At 38.8% G+C, this 16,130-nt stretch overlaps 1 protein-coding gene across 2 annotated transcripts in view; it reads left to right on the top strand.

The window, feature by feature from the left end:
* The window catches only part of Ssh2 (slingshot protein phosphatase 2), a 243,541-nt gene that overhangs the window by 85,753 nt on the left and 141,658 nt on the right, over positions 1-16,130 (top strand). For both annotated transcript variants that reach the window (XM_005349503.3, XM_026780288.1), the window contains one exon: positions 13,157-13,200. In XM_005349503.3, coding sequence (XP_005349560.1) covers positions 13,157-13,200 — 44 coding nt within the window. The remainder of the gene's footprint in view (positions 1-13,156; positions 13,201-16,130) is intronic.

Genomic DNA, 16,130 nt, shown 5'->3' with positions numbered 1-16,130 from the left:
GCGAGGGGTACACCCACACTCTGAGACAATGGGGGTGTTCGTTCGGGAATTCACCAAGGCCAGCTGGCCTGAATCTGAAAAAGCATGGGATAAAAACATTTTCTGTTAACACGTTGCTTTCTTCAGTGTAGCTGCAGTGTAAGCTTTGTCTTGTCTGCCCCCTACTGGACACCAGTGTCCTCTGGTTCTGGGTGGAAAATGTTTTCCTTAATAGATTTATTGCTATTGAGTCAATATATTTATGATTTTACTCAATTTTTCAAAATGATGATAAATACCTCTCAGGGTTCCCCATCTGTGGATCATCTTTAGAGTCAAGGTCCCTGAAATTTATCATTTGGAACCTACCTCAAAGCAAGCTCTGGTTTCAACTCATTAGTCAGCTCATTACCACCCTGCTATTCTTTCTATTTTCTTTCTATTTTTTCTGTTATTCCTTCCTTTTTCTTGTGCTAGTCTCTGCATCTCTTCAAAACCTTTACAACTGGGTTTAAAGCCCACTTGTCTTGTGAACAGCATTCCCACAGTGCCAGCTCTTCTGAATTCCTGTGACTTATCCTTCTTTTACCACACATTTACACGTAAAAGTTGGAATCAGCCTGGCGTGGTGGCGCACACCTTTAATCTCAGCAGTCAGGAGGAAGAGGCAGGTAGATCTTTAGGAATTCAAGGTCTATACAGAATTATAGTCTCACATAGTGACTTCTTGTCTTAAAATAAAAAAAAGGTTTTTGGATCAGGGCTTGTGAGATGGCTTTGATTCCCCAGCATCTAGGGAGAGGTAGCTAGAGAGAACCAATTCCACAGAATTGTTTTCTGACCTCCACTACGTGTCATATGTGAGCGCATGCAGACACATGTACATGCTAATAATAATAATAATAATAATAATAATAATAATAAATTAACCATTAATAAAACATTTAACTAAAATGTTGGATTAATTTTTCAAATATTATAACTATACCTCTTCAGGCAGATAAACTTTGTGAATATGGCGTTGTCTCACATTCTTCTGTGTCCCCTGTAGACTTCAGCAGCTCTCAATAAATATATTATTTTCTATTTAAAGATCAACAAATGGTCTGAGGGAGTAGCTTAGTTGGTAGTGATTGTCTAGCCTGCACTAAGTCAAGGGTTTGGTTCCTAGTACTTCTTAAAATCAGGCATAATAGCTCACCTGTGATCTCAGCATTCTAGAAGTAGAGGCAAAAGGGTCAGAAGTTAAAGGTCTTCCATCCTCTGCTGTATAGTGAGTGGAGAATAGTTTAAGTATGAATAATGTGATAACAATTTATTTCCCACTAGTAAAAAACTATCATAGCAAAATGTCTCTATCTTAATATTTTAATTTATTTCTGGCCAGAGCTATTAACTGTGTTTGTTTACTATCTAATTTAAAAACTCTTTAGAAAGTTTGAAACAGTCATGCTGTCAGTTTGGGAATGATTGATTTTAAGAAAGCCACATCCTTTGTTGCATCTCTGTGTTTGTGCTCCTCTTCTTTTAGATATCTTTCAATTTATAATTTTGCTTAATCCTAATCTAATTCTTCAGATCCATAAAAATTAGCATACTTAATAGTAAAAGAAACTTCTGTTTTCAGTTCCTTTTATAATTTAAATCCTTATGAAGACATGATAAATTGTGTAGCAAAGGACTAACAGCATTCAAACCATAATCAGATTCAGCAGTTGGAGTGCAGCTAGTAGGCAGAGAACTAACTACAGGTAAAGATAGAGACAGCAGGAATATGCAGGCACTGGCCCAGGGGTGAATGGACCCTACTCCTTCTGCTGGGTCACCTTGCCCAGCCCTAATACATGGGGAGGTGCTTATTCTTACTGCAACTTGATAGGCCATGTTTTGTTGGGAGTCCTGCCCTTTCCTAAACAGAAATGGAGGAGGAGTACATTAGGAGATGGGAACAAATGAGGAAGTGGGGAAGGGACCAGGAGAAGAGGAAGGAATGGAAACTGCAACCAGGATATTAAACAAATAAATAAATTTATTAATAAAAATCAGACTTAAGAGGCTGGAGAGATGGCTCAGCGGTTAAGAGCATTGCCTGCTCTTCCAAAGGTCCTGAGTTTGATTCCCAGCAACCACATGGTGGCTCACAACCATCTGTAATGGGGTCTGGTACCCTCTTCTGGCCTGCAGGCATACACGTAGAAAGAATATTGGATACATAATAAATAAATTAATATTTTTTAAAAAAATCAGACTTAAGTTTTAAATCAAAGTTTAGAGAACAGATGAGAAGTTAGTTCAATGATAGGGCATGTGCTTAGCATGTGTGAGCCCTGGGCTATCACACACCAAAAACAAAATTGTAAACAAAGTTTAGAGAGCAAAAAAAATGTGGCTATTGGTGCAAGAAAAGATATTCAAAATATTTAACTTAAATATGACACAGTCAACCATTTTGACTAGGCAGGAACAGGATCTGGAAGTCCCAGGCATTAACCTGCCTGTTTGGTTTTGAACATTCAGAGAGGCTACCATTCATCAAACACAAATATTTCAGCATTTTAACAATTAATTCATCTGTACCAGTGTGTCCTGGCTAAAAAATAAATTGTATAACCATACTAAGAGCTTGGGCTACAATAAAGAAAATGGACCAAGTGTGGAGTATTCAAGGAATGGCATCTAGAATTTCACTTCAGTGAAAAGAAGCAGAATCTGGATAGTCTTAGACTAACCCTCAAAGTACCTGGAGCATCCCAGACAGAAAACTAACTCTGATGCTCACTCTTCCATTACTTTGAACAAAGTATCTCCTGTGAGACAGTTTCATCATCTGAAAAATGAGGTTCTGATCAGACTTACAAAGCTTTGGTTCCAGGGTGGTTCAAATGAGTCATGAAAGAACTTTCAATTTTAGAGAATCAGATATTGGCGCAAAAGCAGACTTCTATCTTATAAACTCGACTGTGTGCTCTCTGCCCTTATTTGAACACTGCTCATGGATGAATAAGCCAAGTATATGACTAGTAATTTAATAGAAATAAAGTACATAATATATGGAAATGAGTCAAAGGTTTATTCAGTTTACCCTTTTGTGGTTATAATGTGCTGCACTATATTTACTTCCTCTAGTATCTTTTGTTTTGTTTTGTTTTGTTTTGTTTTATTGATACAAGTTTCTTGGTATAGCTCTGGCTGTCCTAGAACTTACTCTTTAGACCAGGCTGTCATCGAACTCACAGAGATCTGCCTGCCCCTGGCTCCCGAGTGCTGGGATTAAAGACGTGCGCCACCACCGCCCGGCTAATGTGTTGCATTTTCTTTATTTATTCATTCATTCATTCTTCTCTCATATGTTACATCCTAACTTCAGTTTCCCTCCCTTCTGTCCTCCCAGGCTCTCTCTTTCAACATCCCTTCCCCACCAGATCCCCTCTTCCTCTGTTTCCCTTGTTAGTTAGCCTCTCTGGGTCTATGGATTGTAGCATGATGATCATTTACAGCTAATACCACTTATAAGTGAATACATACCGTGTTTATCTTTCTAGGTCTGAGTTCCCTCAGTATTTTTTCAAGTTCCATCCAATTGCCTGCAAATTTCAATGTTGTTACTTTTTTAGCAGCTGAATAACACTCCAATGTGTAAATGTACCTCATTTTCTTTATTCATTCTCCAGTTGAGGGACCTCTAGGTTGTTTTCAGTTTTTGGCTATTACAAATAAAGCTTCTAAGAACATAGGTGAGCAAGTGTCCTTGTGATAGATTTGCACTTCCTTTTGGTATATGCCCAGGAATGGTGTAGCTGGGTCTTGAGGTAGACTGGTTCCCAGTTTTCTGAGAAACCACCATATTGATTTCCACAATGGCTATACAAGTTTGCACTTTCACCAGCAATGAAGGAGTGTTTCCTTTACTCCACACCCTTGCCAGCATGAGCGGTCATTGTGTTTTTAATCTTAGCTATCCTAACAGGTGTAAGATGAAGTCTCAGAATCATTTTGATTTGCATTTCCTTGATGGCTAAGGATGTTGAACATTTCTTCAAGTGTTTCTCGGCCATTTGAGATTCCTCTGTTAAGAATTCTCTGTTTAGCTCTGTACCCCATTTTTTAATTGGATTGATTAGCCTTTTTCGGTCTAGTTTCTTAAGATCTTTATATATTTTGGATATTAGTCCTCTGTTAGAAGTGGAATTGGTGAAAATTTTTCCCATTATATAGGCTGCCATTTTGTCTTCTTGATGGTATCCTTTGCCAAGCTTTCCGTTTCATGAGGTCCCATTTTATTGTCAATCTTAGAGCCCGTGCTATTGGTGTTCTATTCAGGAAGTTGTCTCCTATGCCGATTCATTCAAGGCTATTCCCCCACTTTCTCTTCTGTCAGGTTCAGTATCTGATTTTATGTTGAGTTCTTTGACTTACTTGGACTTGAGTTTTGTGAAGGGTAATAGATAGGATCTATTTGCATTCTTGTACATGCCAGCATCCAGTTAAACCAACACCATTTGTTGAAGATACTTTATTTTTTTCCATTGTATATTTCTGGCTTCTTTATCAAATATCAGGTATCCATGGGTGTGTGGATTTACAGCTGGGTCTTTGATTTAGTTCCTTTGATTAACCTATCTGCTTTTATGGCAATACAACGCAGTTTTTATTACTATAGCTTTGTAGTACAGCTTAAAATCAAGGATAGTGTTACCTCCAGAAGTTCTTTATTGTACAGGATTGTTTTAGCTATCCTTGTTTTTTTTCATATGAAGTTGAATATTGTTCTTTCAAGGTCTGTTTAAAACCAAGAAATTCAGCTGTGGAAATGGCTCATCGGGTTAGAGCATTTGCTGCACAAGCCTGACCATCTGGGTTAGACCTGCGGGAGCCACAGTGCTGCACAGGACTATCTCTGAGCCACACTTTTTGCCATGCATCTTCAGGTGTCCTGTTGGACCTGCTCACATAGATCTCAGCAGTGCTTGTTGACCGCTGGATTCTCTCACAGGAGGAGCATGGAGGATCATGGAATCCTCACACGAGTACTCAGCCACCCCTCCCAACTAGTTGTATCCGATTCTGCCCTAAATGTACGTAGGTCTCAGGAAAAGTCAGGCGGAGAAGGAACAGGGGAGGGGTCTCTATCTACAGAGCCATGAGGGAATCATCATTCGTGCTGAGTACAGACCTTCCAGGGTGGCTACTTTAAGGTTACCATAATCTCATAATCTCTCATCCATTGCTCTGTACGTGAAGTTAATAAACTATTGATTTTGCACAATGAACTTTAATAAGAGTCATGCCTCAGGTTGTTGTTGGGACTGTAGGAGGATGGGGTAGATTTTTTTATATGTTTTTATATTTGGGTAAGGAATTTTAGCAACACTCATAAATGTGAAAGGAAATAATTGACCCACAAAGTTGTCCTCATACCCAAGTTGTGATACACATATGCGCCCCCATAATAATCAATTTTTAAAAATTAAAAAATAAATTCAAGAAACTGAATCTCTAATAATAGAAAAGACAATATTACAAGTGCACAGTAAGAACCATAAGTGGATAAATTAAGCTATATACAGTAAGTAATCTTTAAGTAGAATAAGGATTATAGATACATCCAGTGACAACTCCACGCAGAAACTCAGGGTTTTCCTCTGAGTTTGACTGGACTATGTTTCTTCAAAAGTTCTTGACTGAGGACATTTTATTTTTCAGAATTTTATTTGTTTTATCAAAATTTAAATCAAGCTTTCTTGTCTCTGAGGAAGCAGCTCATTTGGTTGCTTTGGTTTTACAGTATCAGTGTTAGACATGCTAGGCAAGCATTCTACCATTGGTATATCCCCAGCCTCCTTCCCACTTGCCTCTTTTAGACAGCTTCTAACTATGTAGCTCAGGCTAGCCTAGAATTAGCATCCTCTTGCCTCTGCCTCCCAGGTACTGGGATTATAGGCTTGCATCAGTGTGCCAGTATCTATTTTATAATAGTTTAAGGGAAATACTTAGGCTACACAGATTTCAGCAGTTAAGAACAAGTGCTGCTTTTACAGAAGACCCGAGTTCCGAGTTCCGTCCTCATCTCCCACATCAGGCAATTGACAGCCACCTGCTACCTCCACTCCCAAGGATTAACACCTTTTAGCCTTCACACTCATATGCACCATAAACATAATCTAAAACACAAAAAAAAACCTTAAATGGTGGATTTTCACAGAAATTTCCTTTTGCTTCAAATGATAGGCAAGAAAGTTTTATTTAGGTTTTCTTTCAACCCTGTCATAATAAGAGTATGATATGATTTTGATTTCAGTTGCAGTTGTTGCATACTTCATCTAACTTATTATTACTTTACTGATTGTTATGTTTCTATAAAGTATGATTAAGTTGAATTTATGTTTTGGCTCCTGATTCCAACCAGCATCATACATTCTTTCCTTGTTTTCTGTCCTGTTCCTTTGCTTACATGTTCAACTAGCTAGTCACCAGAATTGGTGGAGGTGCTTAGCGATGACTGTGGATTCTTGCTGCTTCCTCTCCCCTCCAGGCTGTCCTTTACTGCATCAAGAAAGTGTGACATAAGCGACACTATTGCTAGCTCCAAGCCTAGCCTTTTAGAGCCTTGAGCTGCTATGCAAGAAGCCAACCCTGAAACTACTCTCCTAGAGGAGGCCCAAGCCACGTTAGAAATCACATTAGGCACTGCAGTGGACATCTGCAGTGGATCCCAACTTTATAGCCATCCAGGTTAAGACAACAGTCATGAGAGTAACGCTGCTTAGGCCATCATTTGTGCCCATGTGCTGTACAACATCTAGCTAAGTATTCCTTGAATTCATTTCTTACAAAGCAAGTAATAACCCACAACACTGGTTTTATCCCCATTTTCTTTGCTTTTAGGAATAGTCTAAGCCTCCTCTAACAAGTAAGTCAAATGCTATAAATAGTAGTTGTATTAGGAGAGTTTATTAGAGATATAGAACCAACAAAATTAACACACACATACACACACACACAAGCATGTGCATGGACATATTCTGGAGTAGTACAAGACCAGGCTCTCGAAACAAATGAGAAATCCAGTGCTGAAAGCCTGGAAGCTCCCTGGAGAGCCATATTGAGTCCATACTGAACGACTGGAGAAGGTAGAGTTTGTTGTCAGTAGATGGCAGCAAATAGAAAGGAGCTGCAGGCCATTGCTTGCTGCTGCCCTCTAGCTTCCTTTATTGAGTTGCTATTTGGAAGGTGTTGCCCCCCCCCCATTAAGAGTGAATCTCTGCCCCCTCCCACTTGCTCACCTTCCCACATATTAATCCTTTCTGAAACGCCCCCAGCCCCGCCCCCTACACACAGATGCATTTCACCCGTCTTAGAAATCTTTAAATCTAACCGTGGCGACATCAAGCACAGCTTTCTCAGTGCTTTTACACCCTCCTGCTTTCACAGACCAGAGGCACAGCACTATCGTCAGTTCCAAAGTGCACATTTCCTTTCAGAAAGACATCCGCCCCACACACACACTATTAGTTTATAGCCAAGAGCAGAGACAACTGATAATCTCTGTCACATTGAGTTAATGTATAATCCAGTTTCTTGGCTATAGAATGCCATGTTAGGATACCTAGCATTATAGACCCATAGCAGCAATACTGCTTGATAGCCTTAACCTCTAATATCTGCCTTTGTCTCAGAAATCCAAAGCTACTCAGTGTTCCCAAAACTTACTAAATTGTTTTTCTTTTTTTCTTCTTTGTGCCTCTGCCTGAAGTAAATTAGCTCTTACCACTTAACAACAGCCCACTAGTTCAAGCCCAACCGAAAAGTTAACTTAAGTAAAGAATTTTCCAATCCTGGTTATTTCTTCCTCTGTGCATATATATCCTGTGTGTGCACGCACACACACACAAGACAACTGCTCTATCCCAAGTGAGGCAATTTACATTTTTAATGGAACCTTCTCCCTGAGTTACAATGTGAACTATCCAGGGATAAGGACCAAATTTGTTTATTGGCTAGAACATAAGACTCTAAGTAGTTAGTTGATATTTAATGAATGAATACACAATGAAAACAAGTGAATTGTCAGCTTAACCAAAAGGAAAACCTAAGTATTACTTCCAGACCTTAAGGCACAGGTCACCTCTTGAAAAAAACCAACAGCAACAACAAAATTCTTGTATCTTGTTAAACCTAAAATGTTACTAACACATAGTTTTTATTTGCTGAAAATGCATAGCCAGTTGGTTTCAAGTGTTCATCTGTAACAAATTTAACCGGTTAGCCACTCCAGTCCCATCTGTACATAGGGCATTGTGCTAAACAGATGAGATTAGGCATGGTGCTTGACCTTTAAAAAAAAAAAACTTACATAATTATACAAATAAAATCTATAAATTCCTCAGTAAAAATACATGAGGTGAAGCTATATGTAATAAGCAATATATATATGAATCTAGTGAAAATGATGTTTTGTTTTTAAAGAACAAGTGCCTAGGATGTCCTAGGCCTTAAGCCTGATCTCCACATTCTTAAAAATCAGACAAATATTTATTGGAAATAATATATACATTGTAATAAAATTTGAAACCATTTAACAGTCAAAGTAAATGATCCATTAAGAATATAGGCATGAACCAATAAGATGGCTTAATGGAAAAAGGAGCTTACCTTCAAGACTGATTACCCGATGGTTGGATGTGCTGACTCACACCTGTGACCTCAGCACTGAGATTGGCTGAAGTAAGAGGAGTTCTGTGACTTCTAGGCCACCCTGAACTATAGAGTGAGAAGAAAAAGAATGGGTTGATGGATGGGCAGAATGAATGGATAGATGATGAAACAAGTAGAGAAAAATGTTAATGATAAAATCTAAATTGTGGATATACAGGTTTACTATATGACATTTCAACTTTTCTATGTATTTGAAATGTTCTTACAATAAAATTGAATGGAAAAAAAGAATATTATAAGTATTAGCAGAATAGTTGCATCATGAAGTAAGACAAATCAGAAATAAATAAGGATACAAGATATTGGATACTATTTTAGGTTTTAAGTAAAATACTGTTCATTTTACTACTTTACTTCATTACTTAAATATGTTAAAGTATTTTAATAAAAATGAAAGGAATACATCAAAATTTAAGAGATATCTAAGTAGTGCTACTAATAATGAAGTAGTATTTATTAAATTATATCCCAAGAAATCTTTTCTATTTATTAAATTCTTTGGGCACATTGTGTGTGTGTGCTCATACACATTTACATTCAGGTCCATGTATCTTTGTGTGTGTGGTGGGCAGAGTTTGATGTAGGAATCCTCTTTTATCACTTTTCCACTTTCTTTTGAGATTGGGTTCCTGTTGAACCTGAAGCTTACTGGTTTGCTAGACCAGCTAGCAAGGTCTGAAGACCTAGCTGCCTCTGCCTCCTGAGCACTGGGATAAAGGGTGCGTGTATCACACCAGATCCTTCATTTTCATTTTTGTAAGATTTCCAGGTTCTGTGTATTTTCCCATTCAGTTTTTTTCCATTTTAACACCTTTCTTTCTAAGTTCCTAAAGATAGTATCTTCTGACCCTAAAGCCTATTCTACAGCAATGGTTACTGCACTAGGACTCCCTGTATCCTCCCTTCTAGGAATAAAATCTCTGCAGTGTTTTTTCTTTAGCAGAAACAATGGCAATGATTAAATGAAAATTAATATTAAGAATAACAAAGGAATAAAAGTTAAGAGTTGGCCATGGAGCAGAATCAACTAATCAGGGCTCATAGGGACTCACAGAAACTGAAGCTACAAACACAGACCCTGTCTATGTCTGAGCTAGGTCCTCTGCATATACCTTATGGCTATGTAGCTTAGTGTTCTTGGGGGACTCCTAACAGTGGGAGTGGGGGAGGATCTCTGACTCTTTTCCCTAACTTGGAACCCTTTTCCTCCTACTGGATTGCCACATACAGCCATGGGCTTGTGCCCAGTCTTATTCTATCTTGTTAGGCCACGTTCAGTGAATATCCCTGGGAGACCTGCTCTCTTTTTTTTGGGGGGGGGGGGAACAGAGGGGAAGTTGATCTGGGGAAGAGGGGAGATGGGGGAGGGACTGGGAGGAGTGGAGAGAGAGGAAATGTGGCATGTAATGTATGAGAGAAGAATAAAAGTTAAAAAGAGAGAGAGAGAATTGGCCATGGATACCCAGGAATGAGGGTGGGATGATGAAGAGGTTAATGGGAACAACTGCATAAACTACAAAGTATGGGTGCAAACAGTGTGGCAAACAGTGTACACATCAGTTAAGATTATTTTTCTCTCCAGGTGGTGGTGGGGCACACCTTTAATCCCAGCACTCAGGAAGCAGAGGTAGAGGTAGGTGGATCTCTGTGAGTACGAGGCCAGCCTGTCTACAGAGTGAATTACAGTACAGTCAAAGCTACATACAGAGAAACCCTGTTTTAAAAAAAAAAGAAAAGAAGAAGAAGAGGAAGAGGAAGAGGAAGAAGAAGAAGAAGAAGAAGAAGAAGAAGAAGAAGAAGAAGAAGAAGAAGAAGAAGAAGAAAGGAAAAAGATTACTTTTTCTTACTGCTTCTGTGTTTCACAAGCCAGGCAAAAGTGATGACAGAACAAATACTAAAATCAAGAAGCAAATGTAAAGAAAAAAATCTTCATAGCATCATTAATTCTATTATCTTTTCTCACTTTTTCATCATCAATATCTTTGCCTCTCTGAATATCTGTATATTATAGTAATATAACTTGATGCACGATTAATAAAAACTCAGAGACAGATATTGGGGTTCGGCCAGGTGATGGTGGCACACGCCTTTAATCCCAGAACTTGGGAGGCAGAGACAGGCGGATGGATCTTTGTGAGTTCGAGGCCAGCCTGGTCTACAAGAGCTAGTTCCAGAACAGGCTCCAAAACCACAGAGAAACCCTGTCTCGAAAAAGCAAAGACGAAACAAAACAAAAAAACAGATATTGGGGTTCCACCTGAAGACTGAAAAGCAAAACAGCCAGTCATGGGGTCTTACCTTTACCTCAGTCTGAAATGGTGATCCTGCCTTTAGGAGTCTCAAAATGGGACTGTCTGAGAGCTGTCTCCTTCTGTTTTATATTCCTCTCTAGGGCTGGAATTAAAGGCATGTACCACTGGGATTAAAGGCATTCACCGCCTGGTTTCTGTGGCAACTAGTGTAGCTACTGGGATTAAAGGTGTGTGTTACCACTGCTGCCTGGTCTATAAGGCTGACCAGTTGGGCTATTTTACTCTCTGATCTTCAGGCAAGCTTTATTTATTAAAATACAAATGAAATGCCACTACAATAACTAATTCCTAATGTAGGCCAGGCATAGGTAAGTGACAGTTTCCAGTCAGGCAGAAGGGAATATTCTTGTGGTTTTAATTGTAACATCACCCTATGAGTTTCCTTGGGCAACTTATTTTCTTTTTGTGAATTTTGTTTTCTTAAGATAAAACAGTTATTAAATTTTCATAAGTTAAGATCCAATTATGTTATATACCACTAAGAATACTACAGTTTTACTATTATGCAGTGTATTTATTGTTTGTATGTGTGTGCTTATGAATGCGTGCCATAGCACACATTTGGAAAAGAAGCGACAATGCTGGCATCAGTTCTCTCCTTCTACCATCTCATGCTGTCAGGCACTTTACCTACTAACCCATCTCACCAGTCCTAATTCCATGTGTCTAATTATATTTATTTATCTTGTCACATGTTCTAACCCATGATTAATATACTCCTATCAATCCTTTGAGTTTTTACTTTTATTGAAAATAGATTTTTTTTCATACAATATTTTCTGATTACAGTTTCCTCTCCCCCATTCCTCCCAGTTTCTCTCCACCCCACCCATTTATATCCACATCCTCCTTCTGTCTCTTATTAGAAAACAAGCATCTATGGAATAATAATAAGATAAAATACATCAAAAACAAACAAATCGGAATATGACAAAACAACCAAACAAGAAAAAGAACCAAAGAAAAAGCATAAGAAATGCGTATAGATGAAGAGACACACATACACACGCACAGGAATTCCTTAGATACTTAAAATAGGGAGCTCACACACACACACACACACACATACAGAGAGAGAGAGAGAGAGAGAGAGAGAGAGAGAGAGAGAGAGAGAGAGAGAGAGAGCCGTGATTTAACATTACAAGACAGAGAAAGATGCCGTTGGGTTTGTTTTGTGTTGATCATTTACTGTTGGGGTCTACTACCAGTAAGAGTGGTTTGCTTTCCCAGAGAGACTCTCTTAGAGAAAATTAATTTTTTTTATTTCCAAGTGGCTATCAATTGAAGATAGTTTCTGGGTTAGGGATGGAGTCATGTGTCTGCTTCTCTGTTCAGCTCTAGGATCCCATCTGGTGTAGATCCCAGCAGGCCCTGCGCATGCTGCCACACACTCTGTGAGTTCATATGTGAGTCAGCACTGCTATATCTCTTTTATAGAAGGCTTTGATTCCTTAGTGTTCTCCATCCTTGTTAAGAAGTCAGTAAGGCTAGGTATGGTGGTACACACCTTAATCCCAGCACTCAGGAGGCAAAGGCAGGCAGATCTCTGTGAGTTCGAGGCCAGCCTGGTCTAAGAGTGAGTTCAAGGACAGCCAGGGCTACACAGATAAACCCTGTCTCAAAAATTAAAACCAAATCAAAATAACAACAACAAAAAGATAATATATTTAATGTGTCATACATAGTGCCTAGAACATTGTAAGTGCTCAGTAATTGAGTAGCCATTGTGTTGATGGCACTGGCGGTTTTCCATAAGTACTTGGAAGGTTTGCTCATTGTTTAGATCGTTCTTTGTGGATCAAAATCATTAGGTCATTTTTATAATGTTTATTGGTGGTAATATGATGAGTGCTTATTTTAAAGTAACATAACAATACAGAACATATTTGGTTGGTGTTCAGAGGTAATTATTTTAATGAGTAGCACTTTGTTTACAGTAAAATTTGTTTATAAACTGTTACTGATACTTCTTCCCAAAATAAATTTTAATGTTATCAGATAGTCTCTTCATTTAGTACAAATCATCTTTTGTGAAGAAAATTAATTTAGATGCATATCAACATGAATAACATTATCTCTGCATTTAAAAATTAGTTAAATATCATTAGTTATGAGACCATTTTAATTTTTTGTAATTTCTGTTTATACAGGAGGCCGACAGTGGGGAGGAGGAATGCCGGTCGCAGCCCAGAAGGTATGTTTGTTTATTTCATCGTATGTCATTTATGTAGTTATCTCTTTTTTCTAAGTCTTCATGAGTCTTGCTGAATTAGTTTGTCCTGGTTTTACAAGATGCTCCAATGATACTTAAAAAAATGAACTGCTGTTTTGTGTAGTGACTCCTACCTGTAAATCTCAGTACTCAAGAGTCTGAAACAAGATAATGGGTATGAGTCCAGCCTAGGCTACTTAGCCTCTGTCTCAAAAGGAAACAAACAGGGCTGGAGAGATGACTCAGCAGTTAAGAGTGCTTGTTGTTCTTCCAGAGGACCCAAGTTCAATTTCTACCACCCATGGGGCAGCTCACAACTACCAGGGCATCTAAGGCCTTTTACTATCCTCTGTGGGCACCTACACATACGTGGTTCACATGCACACACCCAAACACCAACAAATAATTTTAAAAAAAATCTAGATATGGGCATGAGAGAAGACTTGGTAGTTAAGAGCACTGACTACTCTTGCAGAGGATCCAGGTTCAATTCACAGAACCCACATGATGGCTCACAACTATCTATAACTCCAGTTCTAAGGAATCCAACTCCCATTCTGACCTCTGAGCACACCAGCCACTCACATGATGCACAGACATACATGTAGACAAAACCCATACACAATTAAAAATTTTTAAATTTAAAAAAATTACTTTTTAAAACTAGATAAATGCTATTTTTAAAATGAATAAATGGAACTGCTTTAAGAATCCAGTTACTAACTCAGAAAGATTTCAGATGGTTGATTGTTTTTCAGTGGTATGGAAGGCTAGTTTGGGCACTGGAGATGTAGCTCAGCTGATAGAGTGCTTGCCTAGCATGCTCAAAATCCTGGGTTTGATTCCCTGGCACTGCATAAGTCTGCATCAACAATTGAAGCATTTAGGAAGTAAAGGTGGAATAGTCAGAAGTTCAGGGTCATACTTGGCTAAATAGCTGGTCTGAGGCTAGCCTGTGCCACGTAGGGAACCTCTGTTCAGCAAAGTTCTAGCCATTTACGTGTTTTCGTCCTCTAAAGTCAATCAAATGATGAGCCATTCTCTGTGACATATACAATGGATACAATAAACATGCTTATTATAAAGACGCTAACCCACTAAAGTGAGTTTTATTCAGCCATAAAGAATAAAATTATGTCACTTATTGAACAAAATGCATGAACTGGAAATCTTCATGTTAAGTCAAATAAGCTTGATGCAGAAAGACTATCTCATGTTCTATATGTATGGAATCTGGATTTTAAAAATAAAACTAATTAAAGTAGAAGGAAGAGTGTTTGAGAAGAGGAAGGGAACAAATAGGAGTGTGGGACAGGGACAAATCAAATATGATCAAAGAAAGTTATTTACATGTATGAACTATAATAATGAAACCAATTGTCTTGTACAATTAGTGTATGCTAAAATAAAAAACGGAAAAATAAAAATTGTAAGGTATTTGTTACTGCTAGCATACCATAACTTAAAAGGAAAATGTAGTTCTTTTTCTTTAGTAACTGATGTTATTGGCAACATTTTTCCTGTCGTGACTATCATATAAATGTTGGCTTAGAGATTAATTTCTCACTTTCTTAGGAAAGATTTGGCTGTAAAATCTCATTTTGCATAAAACTCAGTAGACATTGTACCAGAAGCATTGTAAATGTTACTCTCGTTAGAATTTTATTTATTTTAAAGTTTTTAATTAATTAATTTTTTAAAAGAACTGTCTTTTCTCATTTCACATAACAATCCCAGTATCCACTCCCTTCCCCCCGCCAGGGTAAGGCTGCCCATGGGGAGTAAACAAAGTCTAGCACATTGCTTTAAGGCAGGACCAAGGCCCTCCCCACTATAGCTACGCTGAGCAAGTATCCCTCCAAAGAGAATGGGTTCCAAAAAGCCAGAACAAGCAGTGGGGATAAATCCAGGTCAGTGGCCCCACAGTCCGCCCCAGTCATACAACTGTTACCCACATTCAGAGGGCCTAATTTGGTCCTATGCTGGTTCCCTCGCTGTCACACCGGAGTTGGCGGGCTTCCATTAGTTCAGGTAAGTTGTTTTAGTGGGTGTCCCCATCATGATCTTGACCTCTTTGCTCATATTCTCATACCTCCCACTCTTTGACTGGGCTTTGGGAGCTCAGCCCAGTGCTCCGCTGTGGATCTCTGCCTCTGCTTCCATCAGTTGCTGGATGAAAGTTCTATGGTAGCATTTAAGATAGTCATCAATCTGACAACAGGGCAAGGCCAGTTCAGGCACCCTCTCCTCTATTGCTTAGGGTCTTAGCTGGGATCATTCTTGTGGATTCCTGGGAATTTCTATAGTGCCAGGTTTCTTGCTAGTCCCATAATGGCCCCCTCAATCAAGACATCTCTTTCCTTGCTCTCTATCTCTTTCCTTCCCCCATCTCAACCATCCTATTCCCTCAAGTTCTCCTCTCTCCTCTTTCACTTCCACCCTCCCTTCTTCCTCCAACCCCATGCTCCCAATTTTCTCAGGAGATCTTGTCTATTTGCCTTTCCCAGGGGGATCTGTATATGTTTCTCTGAGGGTTCTCCTTGTTACTTAGCTTCTCTGGGGTTGTGTACTATAGGTTAGTTATCCTTTGCTTTCCAGCTAATATCCACTTATAGTGAGTACATACCATGCTCATCTTTCTGGGTCTGGGTTACCTCACTCAGGATGGTTTTTTCCTAGTTTCATTTATTTGCATGCAAATTCCAAGATGTCATTGTTGGGCTGGAGAGATGGCTCAGAGGTTAAGAGCATTGCCTGCTCTTCCAAAGATCCTGAGTTCAATTACCAGCAACCACATGGTGGCTCACAACCATCTGTAATGGGGTTGGTGCCCTCTTCTGGCCTTCAGGCATACACACAGACAGAATATTGTATACATAATAAATAAATAAATAAATAAATAAATAAATAAA

This window comes from Microtus ochrogaster, chromosome 7 (genome assembly GCF_000317375.1).
Source record: "Microtus ochrogaster isolate Prairie Vole_2 chromosome 7, MicOch1.0, whole genome shotgun sequence".
Classification (NCBI taxonomy): domain Eukaryota; kingdom Metazoa; phylum Chordata; class Mammalia; order Rodentia; family Cricetidae; genus Microtus; species Microtus ochrogaster.
Note: the sequence above shows the minus strand (reverse complement) of the source record. Positions and strands in the feature narration are given on the sequence as shown.